An 11,796-nucleotide genomic window follows, 5' to 3' on the forward strand; every position below is an offset into this window, starting at 1 on the left:
ACAATATGGCGGATCTGACACCTCTGCTGGAAAAGGCACGTACGCACAAACACACCTCTGCTGTGGCGAGGCTGCGTCGGAGGCCAGGGCCTCTGGGGGTGGGGGCTGCCTCCTCTTCTCCTCCTCCTCTTGCATTCTTCTCACTTCCAGTAATTCCATCTGAGAACACACACACACACACACACACACACACACACACACACACACACACACACACACACAGTACATCAGTACTGCTCTTCTGTGGAGGACGGTTGGTGGCCCACTCTGAAGATTGTGTGATTTTATTTTAAGGAATAATTTACTCAGCGTGGAGAGATTTAACCTGGTATGAATAGCTGAAAATCATGTTTATTATGCGACAGATTAATTTGAGTTTTAGATTACTAAAACTGAAATTTGACCAGACAAAGATTTGACCACGAGGCCAATGAAGTGACCGAACGTCAAACGCGCCCCCCCCCCTCCTCCCCTCACCGTGGTCAGGCGCTCCAGGGCCGAGAAGCGCTCCTCCCAGGTGGCGGCGGACTTCTCGAAGGCCTCGTGTCTCTTGATGAGCTTCTCCACCTCGTCCACGTTCTGACCCATTTCCCTGCCGGACAGGTAGGGCTCCTGGCCCAGCAGCCACGCCTCCGCCACGCCCGCGTCCCGAGAGAACTGGTGCACTTCCAGAACTGGACGGACGCGCACACACACACACACACACACACACACACACAGGAAGAGTCACACATACTGACTGACGCACTCTGGAGCAGCACCACAGAAACACACGATAAACAATAACGCTGGTGCAGTATCCCAATAACGCTGGTGCAGTATCTCACTAACGCTGGTGCAGTATCTCACTAACGCTGGTGCAGTATCTCACTAACGCTGGTGCAGTATCTCACTAACGCTGGTGCAGTATCTCACTAACGCTGGTGCAGTATCTCAATAACACTGGTGCAGTATCTCAATAACGCTGGTGCAGTATCTCAATAACGCTGGTGCAGTATCTCAATAACGCTGGTGCAGTATCTCAATAACGGACCCTCATCACAAGCGTCGGTGGAAATGACCGTCTGGACTCACCCAATCTAAGCCACTCCCATCTGTCCTCCCACTTGTCAATCATGTCTTTCCTCTTATCCGTCAGCTGTAGCAACTTCTCTTTGATCTGGATCGGGAAGCAAAGTTGCACGTGTGAGAAAGAGAAAGACGAGTGAGAGAGAGAAAGAAAGAGTGAGACAGAGAGAGAGAGAGAGGGAGAGAGAGAGAATGAATGAGGACTGACATTGGGCTGTTAACCTCCCCAGAGAGAGAGAGACAGACGGAGAGGGAGGGATGGAGAGAGAGAGAGAGAGAGAGAGAGAGAGAGAGAGAGAGAGAGAGAGGACGAGTAGTAATGGAGCTAAGAGGAAATGACGATGACATCGTTAGGGCAGCCCCGCCACAGAGATGACTCGGCTGGTCTCTCTCCCCCCACCTCTTCTGATGCCTAGTGTTTTAACTCGGCTGGTCTCTCTCCCCCCACCTCTTCTGATGCACAGTGTTTTAACTCAGCTGGTCTCTCTCCCCACCTATTCTGATGCATAGTGTTTTAACTCGGCTGGTCTCTCTCCCCCCACCTCTTCTAATGCCAAGTGTTTTAACTCGGCTGGTCTCTCTCTCCCCACCTCTTCTGATGCATAGTGTTTTAACTCGGCTGGTCTCTCCCCCCACCTCTTCTGATGCCTAGTGTTTTAACTCGGCTGGTCTCTCTCTCCCCACCTCTTCTGATGCCTAGTGTTTTAACTCTGCTGGTCTCTCTCTCCCCACCTCTTCTGATGCCTAGTGTTTTAACTCGGCTGGTCTCTCTCCCCCCACCTCTTCTGATGCCTAGTGTTTTAACTCGGCTGGTCTCTCTCCCCCCACCTCTTCTAATGCCTAGTGTTTTAACTCGGCTGGTCTCTCTCCCCCCACCTCTTCTAATGCATAGTGTTTTAACTCGGCTGGTCTCTCTCTCCCCACCTCTTCTGATGCATAGTGTTTTAACTCGGCTGGTCTCTCTCCCCCCACCTCTTCTGATGCCTAGTGTTTTAACTCAGCTGGTCTCTCTCCCCCCACCTCTTCTGATGCCTAGTGTTTAAACTCGGCTGGTCTCTCTCTCCCCACCTCTTCTGATGCATAGTGTTTTAACTCGGCTGGTCTCTCTCTCCACACCTCTTCTGATGCCTAGTGTTTTAACTCGGCTGGTCTCTCTCTCCCCACCTCTTCTGATGCATAGTGTTTTAACTCGGCTGGTCTCTCTCCCCCCACCTCTTCTGATGCCTAGTGTTTTAACTCAGCTGGTCTCTCTCCCCCCACCTCTTCTGATGCCTAGTGTTTAAACTCGGCTGGTCTCTCTCCCCCCACCTCTTCTGATGCCTAGTGTTTTAACTCGGCTGGTCTCTCTCTCCCCACCTCTTCTGATGCCTAGTGTTTTAACTCGGCTGGTCTCTCTCTTCCCACCTCTTCTGATGCACAGTGTTTTAACTCGGCTGGTCTCTCGCCCCCCACCTCTTCTGATGCACAGTGTTTTAACTCGGCTGGTCTCTCTCTCCCCACCTCTTCTGATGCCTAGTGTTTTAACTCTGCTGGTCCCTCTCTCCCCACCTCTTCTGATGCACAGTGTTTTAACTCTGCTGGTCTCTCTCCCCCCACCTCTTCTGATGCCTAGTGTTTTAACTCTGCTGGTCTCTCTCCCCCCACCTCTTCTGATGCCTAGTGTTTTAACTCGGCTGGTCTCTCTCCCCCCACCTCTTCTGATGCCTAGTGTTTTAACTCGGCTGGTCTCTCTCCCCCCACCTCTTCTGATGCCTAGTGTTTTAACTCGGCTGGTCTCTCTCTTCCCACCTCTTCTGATGCACAGTGTTTTAACTCGGCTGGTCTCTCGCCCCCCACCTCTTCTGATGCACAGTGTTTTAACTCGGCTGGTCTCTCTCTCCCCACCTCTTCTGATGCCTAGTGTTTTAACTCTGCTGGTCCCTCTCTCCCCACCTCTTCTGATGCACAGTGTTTTAACTCTGCTGGTCTCTCTCCCCCCACCTCTTCTGATGCCTAGTGTTTTAACTCTGCTGGTCTCTCTCCCCCCACCTCTTCTGATGCCTAGTGTTTTAACTCGGCTGGTCTCTCTCCCCCCACCTCTTCTGATGCCTAGTGTTTTAACTCGGCTGGTCTCTCTCCCCCCACCTCTTCTGATGCCTAGTGTTTAAACTCGGCTGGTCTCTCTCTTCCCACCTCTTCTGATGCACAGTGTTTAAACTCGGCTGGTCTCTCTCTTCCCACCTCTTCTGATGCATAGTGTTTTAACTCTGCTGGTCTCTCTCCCCCCACCTCTTCTGATGCCTAGTGTTTTAACTCTGCTGGTCTCTCTCCCCCCACCTCTTCTGATGCCTAGTGTTTTAACTCGGCTGGTCTCTCTCCCCCCACCTCTTCTGATGCCTAGTGTTTTAACTCGGCTGGTCTCTCTCCCCCCACCTCTTCTGATGCCTAGTGTTTAAACTCGGCTGGTCTCTCTCTTCCCACCTCTTCTGATGCACAGTGTTTAAACTCGGCTGGTCTCTCTCTTCCCACCTCTTCTGATGCATAGTGTTTTAACTCGGCTGGTCTCTCTCTCCCCACCTCTTCTGATGCATAGTGTTTAAACTCGGCTGGTCTCTCTCCCCCCACCTCTTCTGATGCACAGTGTTTTAACTCGGCTGGTCTCTCTCCCCCCACCTCTTCTGATGCCTAGTGTTTTAACTCGGCTGGTCTCTCTCTCCCCACCTCTTCTGATGCCTAGTGTTTTAACTCGGCTGGTCTCTCTCCCCCCACCTCTTCTGATGCACAGTGTTTTAACTCGGCTGGTCTCTCTCTTCCCACCTCTTCTGATGCCAAGTGTTTTAACTCGGCTGGTCTCTCTCCCCACCTCTTCTGATGCCTAGTGTTTTAACTCGGCTGGTCTCTCTCCCCCCACCTCTTCTGATGCACAGTGTTTTAACTCGGCTGGTCTCTCTCTTCCCACCTCTTCTGATGCCTAGTGTTTTAACTCTGCTGGTCTCTCTCCCCCCACCTCTTCTGATGCCTAGTGTTTTAACTCGGCTGGTCTCTCTCCCCACACCTCTTCTGATGCCTAGTGTTTTAACTCGGCTGGTCTCTCTCCCCCCACCTCTTCTGATGCCAAGTGTTTTAACTCTGCTGGTCTCTCTCCCCCCACCTCTTCTGATGCCTAGTGTTTTAACTCGGCTGGTCTCTCTCTCCCCACCTCTTCTGATGCCTAGTGTTTTAACTCGGCTGGTCTCTCTCCCCACCTCTTCTGATGCATAGTGTTTTAACTCGGCTGGTCTCTCTCCCCCCACCTCTTCTGATGCCTAGTGTTTTAACTCTGCTGGTCTCTCTCCCCCCACCTCTTCTGATGCGTAGTGTTTCCTGGCCAGCAGGGCCTTGCCCAGCTCGATGCAGGTGGTGAAGCTGTCATTGCGGGCGTCGATCTCTGCCTTGATACCCTGGTGGTTGTTCATCAGCAGCTCCACGGATGACACGTCCCTAAACAACAACAACAACAACAACATTAAGCCTCACTCACACACACACACACACTCACACACACACACACACACACACACTGTATCGGGCCCTTCACATAGACAGTACTGTAAGTCACCATGACAAGTGGGAGCAGGGAACTTGGGTTGACTTATAGAAGACAATTAAAGACACGGTTTATTATGCAATACATGGCCCCCTCTTCCCCGAGACAGCGCTCATTTAACCAGTTGCTGTGAACAGCCAGGAGTGCGATAGAGAGAGAACATTTGGTTGCCTGAAAATGCGTTTCAGATGTTGGGATAGACTTCGGAAGGAGCGCTACAAAACAGTCCTCATAAAAACGTCGGGACTGTTTGCCAATCTGCCCCGTAAACTCTGTCTTACAATGAATGAATGTCGTATTAGCCTCCAAAGCGATACATCAGCAGCCAACAACATGACACTTCCTCCCCTCCATGCTTTTGGGAGTACTTCATGAACACAAGCAGGAGGAGTGGCCTATTTTTTGACAGAAAACAGCGTGGCCGCTGCATACACAGATGCATTCTGGATCGGGCTGTGTTGTGTATGTCTGTGTGAGTGTGTCTGTGTGTGTATGTCTGTGTTGTGTACTGTATGTCTGTGTGTGTGTTTGTGTTGTGTGTCTGTGTGGTGTGTCTGTGTCTGTGTGGTGTATGTCTGTCATGTGTCTGTGTTGTGTGTGTATGTGTTGTGTATGTCTGTGTGTGTGTGTCTGTGTGGCGTGTCTGTATATGTGCGTCTGTATGTGTGTGTCTGTGTGTGTGTGTCTGTATTGTGTATGTCTGTCATGTATGTCTGTGTGGTGTATATCTGTGTGTGTTGGGGCGGTTGCTAAGGTGAGCCATCATTAAGGACAAATCCGGAGAAGGGTGCGGAACGTAGTGGATTACGTGGGTAAATCCCAACAGATTCCCAGTGATTCTATAAGCTGACGAGTGTCGACCAAAGCTGCTTAGGAGAAGAAAGGCAGGTTACAGCTCACTGGCCTCTCGTCATGGGGGGAGGGAGGACGGCCTAGGTGGGCAGCACCTGGGATTCACCTCAATCAATCACTACATCACCCACCCACCCATTAATGCATTCATCCATCCATCCATCCATTCATTCGTTCATCCATCCATCCATCCATCCGTCCGTCCATCCATCCATCCATCCATCCATCCATCCATCCATCCGTCCATCCGTCCATCCGTTCATCCGTTCATCCGTTCATTCGTTCATTCGTTCATCCGTTCATCCATCCATCCATCCATCCATCCATCCATCCATCCATTCATTCATTCATCAATCCATTCATTCATTCATTCATTCATTCATTCATCCATCCGTCCAGTCCAGTCGTCCAGTCCAGTCCAGTCCAGTCCAGTCGTCCAGTCCAGTCCAGTCCAGTACCTGGGCTTCTCCTGGGCCTCGATGAGTCGGATGACGTCCTCCATCCAGAGCATGAGGTCTCGGACCAGGCTGAAGAAGCGGAACTTGTCCCCCGTGTCCAGCAGCTTGACCCGGCGCCCGTCCACCGCCTCCAGCAGGCTGCGCCACGCCTCCAGCACCTCCCCCTCGCGCTTCTGGATGTCGTCGGCCTTGTCCCCGGCGTAGGCGGACTGCAGGCGCACCGCGTCCTCCTGTAGCGTGCGCACCTGGGAGAGGGACAGATCTGGGTTGAGAGTAGGACAGATCTCCGGTGTCCAGACCGTTGTGCCGTTCTGTCCTGCATGCGAGCTCAGGGCCAGATGCTAGGACATCGTACCTCTGCTCCGTTCTAACCGGGCGAGTGACCGGCCTATCAGCCAAACCTCAATCCTTCGCCCTACCACGCGATCAGAGCAACGACGTCAGTGGCAGCGGCAGTAAAACAATTTTACCACCCGCAACCAAGGGGGGGCAGTAGAGCACTGCTACAGCGGCAGTAGAGCACTGCTAAAGGGGCAGTAAGCTGCTACAGTGTAGTAGGCTACTAGGCTTCTCTGACAAGCTGGTTGCCGTCACTTATAATGTAGGCTACGGCCGGTCTGAATTGCACACTGCTTTTTTGGATAAGCTACAGCAGACACAGTAGCCTAAATAAAACTGGTTTAGGGATGCACGATATTATCTGTATCGGCCGATATCGGCATTAAAATGCAAGATGGGAGATGGGCCAACACGCCGATACCCGCCGATCCCATCCCCTCCGATCTTATTTTGCACCAAGAATGAATATTACATAATTTTAAGCTTCATTTGAATTTGCTGGTGGGCCAACACGATAAGAATATGCATAATAATACTGTAGGCCCTATGTTAAATCCACTACAGAAGAGATGTTATGATCTCTGCAATTAGGTGTAGGGATCAGTATCGGTATCTGTTATCGGCCAAATGAGTTGGAACAGATCTGCGGATCGGATATCAGCCGAAAATCCAGCATCGTGCATCCCTAAACTGGTTATTTGAAGGCGATATCATTTTACCAACTGTTCCGACTTCACTCCTTCTTTAGATTCAAACCCGGAAACTCAGAAAGGTACAGTAGGACGAAGTATTGCAGTTTTGGCTGACCGGTACATGTCCGGGTCAGGGGGCACACGGGTACCTGTGTTCCCAGGGCCTGGATGTCGTGCTCGAAGGTGGTGTGCATCCTCTGCAGCGTCTCCACGGTGTTCTGGTCGCGGCCCAGCTCCTCGGGCAGCTTCTTGTGCTTGTCCAGGATGCGGTTCAGGATCTCCTTGGCGTCGTGGTAGAACTTGTGCAGCTCGAAGGAGGCGGCCAGGATCTGCGTGCGCGTGTCGATCAGCTCCAGCAGGTCGGCCCACGCCTCGTTCAGCCCGTCCTTCCACTCGGCGATGGTGGCGGCGTCGGCGTGGCCCGCGTTGATGAGCTCGTCGGCCAGGTGGTTGACGGCGTCCACGCGCTCCTGCCCGATGTTGCCCGTGTCGCGGGCGAACTCGCGGAAGCGCTCCTGCAGCATCTGTGGGAGAGGAGGTTTTTATAGTCAACGAAAACTAAGAAAAAAAAGAAAACTAGGTGTGAAAAAACATTTTAGTTAACTGAAATAAAAATAAAAACTAGGCTTTACAAAAAAAACATAACTAACTATAACTGTATTGTGTGTTTACAAAACTAACTAAAATAAACTAGAATTGTAGAGAAAATGTCCTTAGTTTTAGTCTTTTTCATTCCATACAAAGCCTAGTATTTTGGGTGGATATGAAATCTATCCTCCATTATTTCTTTAGCTGTGCCCCTGCGCAGAGGTAATCTGACGTTCGCCAGATGGTTTGTTTTGCACAGAGTGAAACAACATGAGCTCACGAGATCAGGATGGTCTCTAAACTAAACTAGCAAATCTGCTTTAAAAACTAATTAAAACTAAACTGAAATTGAACACTAAAAGTTAAAACGATATAAAAATAAAAACTAATGAAAAAAGCAAAACTATTAGAACCCTGGTCTGGACGTACAGTACAGTAGCGGCCCCTTACCGTGACGTGCTCGTAGTCCTGCCCCAGCTCGTGAGACCCGGCCACGACCTCGCGCTCGGCGATCCACTGCTCCAGGTCGTCCACCTCCCTGTTGAGCTGGAAGAGACGGAACCTCTCGTCCAGCTTGCCTCTTCTCTCCTCTGATAGGTCCTTGAGTCCGGCGTACAGCTTGTCCACCTGAGACTGTCGCATGCCGATACGCTCACTGGAGGAGGGGTGGGGAGACGAGGGGGGGGCGAAGACTTAGAATACAAGATTTTTATGTGATTTCTAACCCTAATCTTGACCCACCCGACCCTGACCCTGACCCTTCACTACTTGCCGTCTCTGCGGGCCTAGGACTGACCCCTGATCCCAGATAACAGGCCCCTCTCCCCAGACTACCAGCTTTGGGACTGGACCATGACCCTTGACCTCTCACCTCTCGGGGTGTCCTGCGGCCGTCAGGCCCCTGCTGGTCTGGGAGAGTTGGTGGACGGTCTCAGCGTAGTCCTCCACCGCCTGCTCCAGGATCTGGTGCTTCTTCAGCATGGCCACCGAGCTCTGCTCATCCTGCAGGGGGTGGGAGAGAGAGAGAGGGAGACAGAGAGAGAGAGAGAGAGAGAGAGAGAGAGAGAGAGAGAGAGAGAGAGAGAGAGAGAGAGAGAGAGAGAGAGAGAAAGAAAGAAAGAAAGAAAGAAAGAAAGAAAGAAAAAAGACAAAGAAAGAAAGAAAGAAGGAAAGAAGGAAAGAAGGAAAGAAAGAAAGAAAGAAAGAAATAAAGAAAGGAGAGTATAGAGAGTTATAGACGAGAATACAGGTGATGCAGAAGGCAGATAGATCCCATCTAGCCTGCTACCACCCTCAGCCTAAAGGGCTGCTGTTCAGAACTCCTGAGAGGCTGCAGAGAGGAACTCACATCTTTCTACCACTCTCACAGTACGTGGAAGAGAAACAGAAATCCTCTACCCGGCGGCGCCATATCCTTGGATCCCCGCCCCAGTCCTCTGACCTCTCTCAGCGACTACTTCCTCATTCCGAACGATCCCCTTTCGACCCCTGACCCCTCACCTTGGCCTTCTCCTCCGACATCATGTAGAGCTCCTGCTCGCTCATCCAGGCCTCGGCCTCGGCCGCGTCGAAGTAGTACTGCTGGGCCTTGTGGGCCTCCTCCAGGCGGCCGTGGCGTTTCTCCGTCTCCGCCTTCATCTGGGCCCACAGGCCCTGCAGGTCGGCCAGCCGCTGGCGGATCAGCTCGGCGTTGGGGCTGTCGGCGCGGAGGATCAGCTGGCTGCGCTCGAAGATGTCGTCGTAGCGCGGCTGGTGGCCCTGGATCTCCTTCTGCAGGGTCTGGGGGGGACAAACAGGGAGGGGGGAGGGGTTAGGGGGTCAAAGGTTAGAGGTCGAGGCAATGTCAGGTGTCATACAACTATTACTGTTTCAAAATATGTCCGTGTGTTCACAACAGATGGTGTGCGAAGTGTATAGAAACGGATACAGACAGACAGAAGTGCATCGTTAGCGCTAGTCGTGATGCAGCTGTGTGTATTTATGTCACCTGGTTCTTCTTGATGAGCAGCTGGACAGTTTGCAGATTGTGGCCGTGGTCGGTGGAAGTGGCTAGAGCCATCCTCTCCTCAACCCAGAGCTGGGACACACGCACACAGACAAACAAACATATATGTAAACTTAACAACACTCACAAACTTAACAATGCCTGCTAACTGAGGCGGGCGCGGCGAATCATACCAATAATCATAATCATTAACACTTGAGTTCAATACAGTTCAGGACTTCTGGAATATGTAGGGGTGGGACTTATGCCCACCCCCCCCATTGCTCTCTGTAAAGCGTATTGTGTTGCCTCTGTGTATGAAATGCGCTATACAAATAAAGTTGGATTTGATTTGAGGACTTAATGATACCGCCGCCAGCACAGTTAAGAAAGAGCCAATGGCAGCCCTGTGTGCAGCGACCTGATGCTGGGCTGAGGATGTAGCCCTCTCTCAGAGGAAGAGAACACAGGCAGGGAGAAAGAGGAGTTTCTCATTTCTCCAGACATCAGCTGGGAACATTTCAACAGCTAAGCCATACTGCAGGAGTCCAACACAAACACAAGATTTTCCTCGTCATACAATTAACTATTAGGTTGTAGTCTATTCTGCTCTGTTCTTATTTGCATAAATACAATAAGTGGTTGCATAACCAAAACACTTGTTCTAGCATCACATACTGTATTTACATGCAGACATCAATTCAAACACACAAACAGACATCCACACGCAACAATTCAAATACACCCCAACACCCGCGCGCACACACGCACACACGCACACACACACACACACACACACACGCACGCACGCACGCACACACACGCACGCACACACACGCACACACACACACACACACACACACACACACACACACACACACACACACACACACACACACAGCCTTGAAGCCAGACTCATTGTGGAGAAAAAAAAAAGTTTGGACTTCCAGCCGCCCAGAACGATTTGAGTTTTCCCAGAAAATGGAGACTGCATTTTAACTGCTGTTCCGGCCCCAGTCCCTGATTGGTTCACATAAATGATGACGAGAAATACTACAGGAGTCCGCTAGTAGATTGAAGAAACGAGCGGTAACATTAACGTTAAGAAGAATAAGCACAGCCATAAGTGCAGTTATTGCAGAAATAGACTCAATAACCACAATTAAAGAAGAACGAGTGCACTATGAGTTTCTCAGCAGAAAAGACGTTTTCGCCATTCTTCCGACTGAATTTGGCAAAAGTTGGCTGAAAGAGTTCGTCTGTCAAGGCAAGTAGGACTACCCCCGCCCTGGAAGTCCAGACTATCGTGAAAACCTTTTTTTGTGTGTTTTCACGACGCGTCTGGCTTCCAGGCTATAACACGCACGTTGCGTGCAACACACACGGATATAAGTCAGTCACTCACGATCTCGTCCTCCACGTCTCTGTTGAACTGGTGGATCTCCCGCGACGCCATCAGGTTATCGCGCCTCATCCTGATGGGGTCCTGAAGCTGCTGGAACTTCTTCTCCACGGTGCGCCTCTGGCCGTCCACCTCGTCCGTGTCCTTCCCCTCCTGGCTCAGGGCCCGGGCCTGGCTCTGCAGCTCCTCCACCTCCTTCTGACGCACCTCCACCTGGCTCTCCAGCATCTACAGGAGGAGGACAGGAGTCACGGCACGCTCTCTTTAGCTCGCGCTCTGTTAAACTGAGGGCACGTTCCCCATTTCTCGCTCTCTGTCTCTCTCTCACGTGTCTGTGCTCTAGAAGTGCTCCCTCCCTCTATCTTAATGCAGTCATGATCACACACACACACACCCACACAAAATAAGAATCCAAGAACATAAAAATACATCATTCAGTTGAGTCTTTAATCTACAGTTGTGATCGGAGGGAGAGAGGAGATCACAGTTGTTATCTTCCTGAAGATAAATGGGATTTCTGGGAAGGGAAATAAGATCGGAGCAACTTATTTCGACAGAGGGAGGGAGGGAGGGAGGGAGGGAGGGAGGGAAAGATAACAGACAAAGTGAGAGAGATGTTATGGTAAGTGTGGAAAAACTATAGACTTAGAATCTACAGATCAACAACCACACATCAAGGCGAGGGATTGCGTAACCGTATGTGTGTGTGTGTGTCTGTGTCTGTGTGTGTGCGCGCATTACATAACCCCTGGTTACTCTGCCGATTAGAACTCAGCTGACTGGTTCTGTATGAACAGAGCATCCACACAAAACTGAGCCAGATCTACTGTAAACTACTCTACAGTATC

General features: G+C 51.0%; 1 protein-coding gene across 5 annotated transcripts in view; it reads right to left on the reverse strand.

Moving 5' to 3' along the window:
* Nucleotides 1–11,796, reverse strand: part of LOC311318080 (spectrin beta chain, non-erythrocytic 1) — a gene marked incomplete at its 5' end in the record, with an annotated part of 61,558 nt that overhangs the window by 5,714 nt on the left and 44,048 nt on the right. For 3 of the 5 annotated variants that reach the window (XM_084449290.1, XM_084449289.1, XM_084449288.1), the window contains 11 exons: nucleotides 56–159; nucleotides 478–674; nucleotides 1,075–1,159; nucleotides 4,389–4,527; nucleotides 5,944–6,188; nucleotides 7,124–7,498; nucleotides 8,013–8,217; nucleotides 8,434–8,564; nucleotides 9,063–9,341; nucleotides 9,550–9,639; nucleotides 10,952–11,176. In XM_084449290.1, the coding sequence (XP_084305416.1) occupies nucleotides 56–159; nucleotides 478–674; nucleotides 1,075–1,159; nucleotides 4,389–4,527; nucleotides 5,944–6,188; nucleotides 7,124–7,498; nucleotides 8,013–8,217; nucleotides 8,434–8,564; nucleotides 9,063–9,341; nucleotides 9,550–9,639; nucleotides 10,952–11,176 (2,075 nt within the window). Of the gene's footprint in view, nucleotides 1–39; nucleotides 160–477; nucleotides 675–1,074; nucleotides 1,160–4,388; nucleotides 4,528–5,943; nucleotides 6,189–7,123; nucleotides 7,499–8,012; nucleotides 8,218–8,433; nucleotides 8,565–9,062; nucleotides 9,342–9,549; nucleotides 9,640–10,951; nucleotides 11,177–11,796 lie in introns of all 5 variants that reach the window. The other 2 variants (XM_084449292.1, XM_084449291.1) reach the window with 2 other exon arrangements.

This window comes from Borostomias antarcticus (assembly GCF_949987555.1).
Source record: "Borostomias antarcticus genome assembly, chromosome: 2".
In the NCBI taxonomy this organism is placed as follows: Eukaryota; Metazoa; Chordata; class Actinopteri; order Stomiiformes; family Stomiidae; genus Borostomias; species Borostomias antarcticus.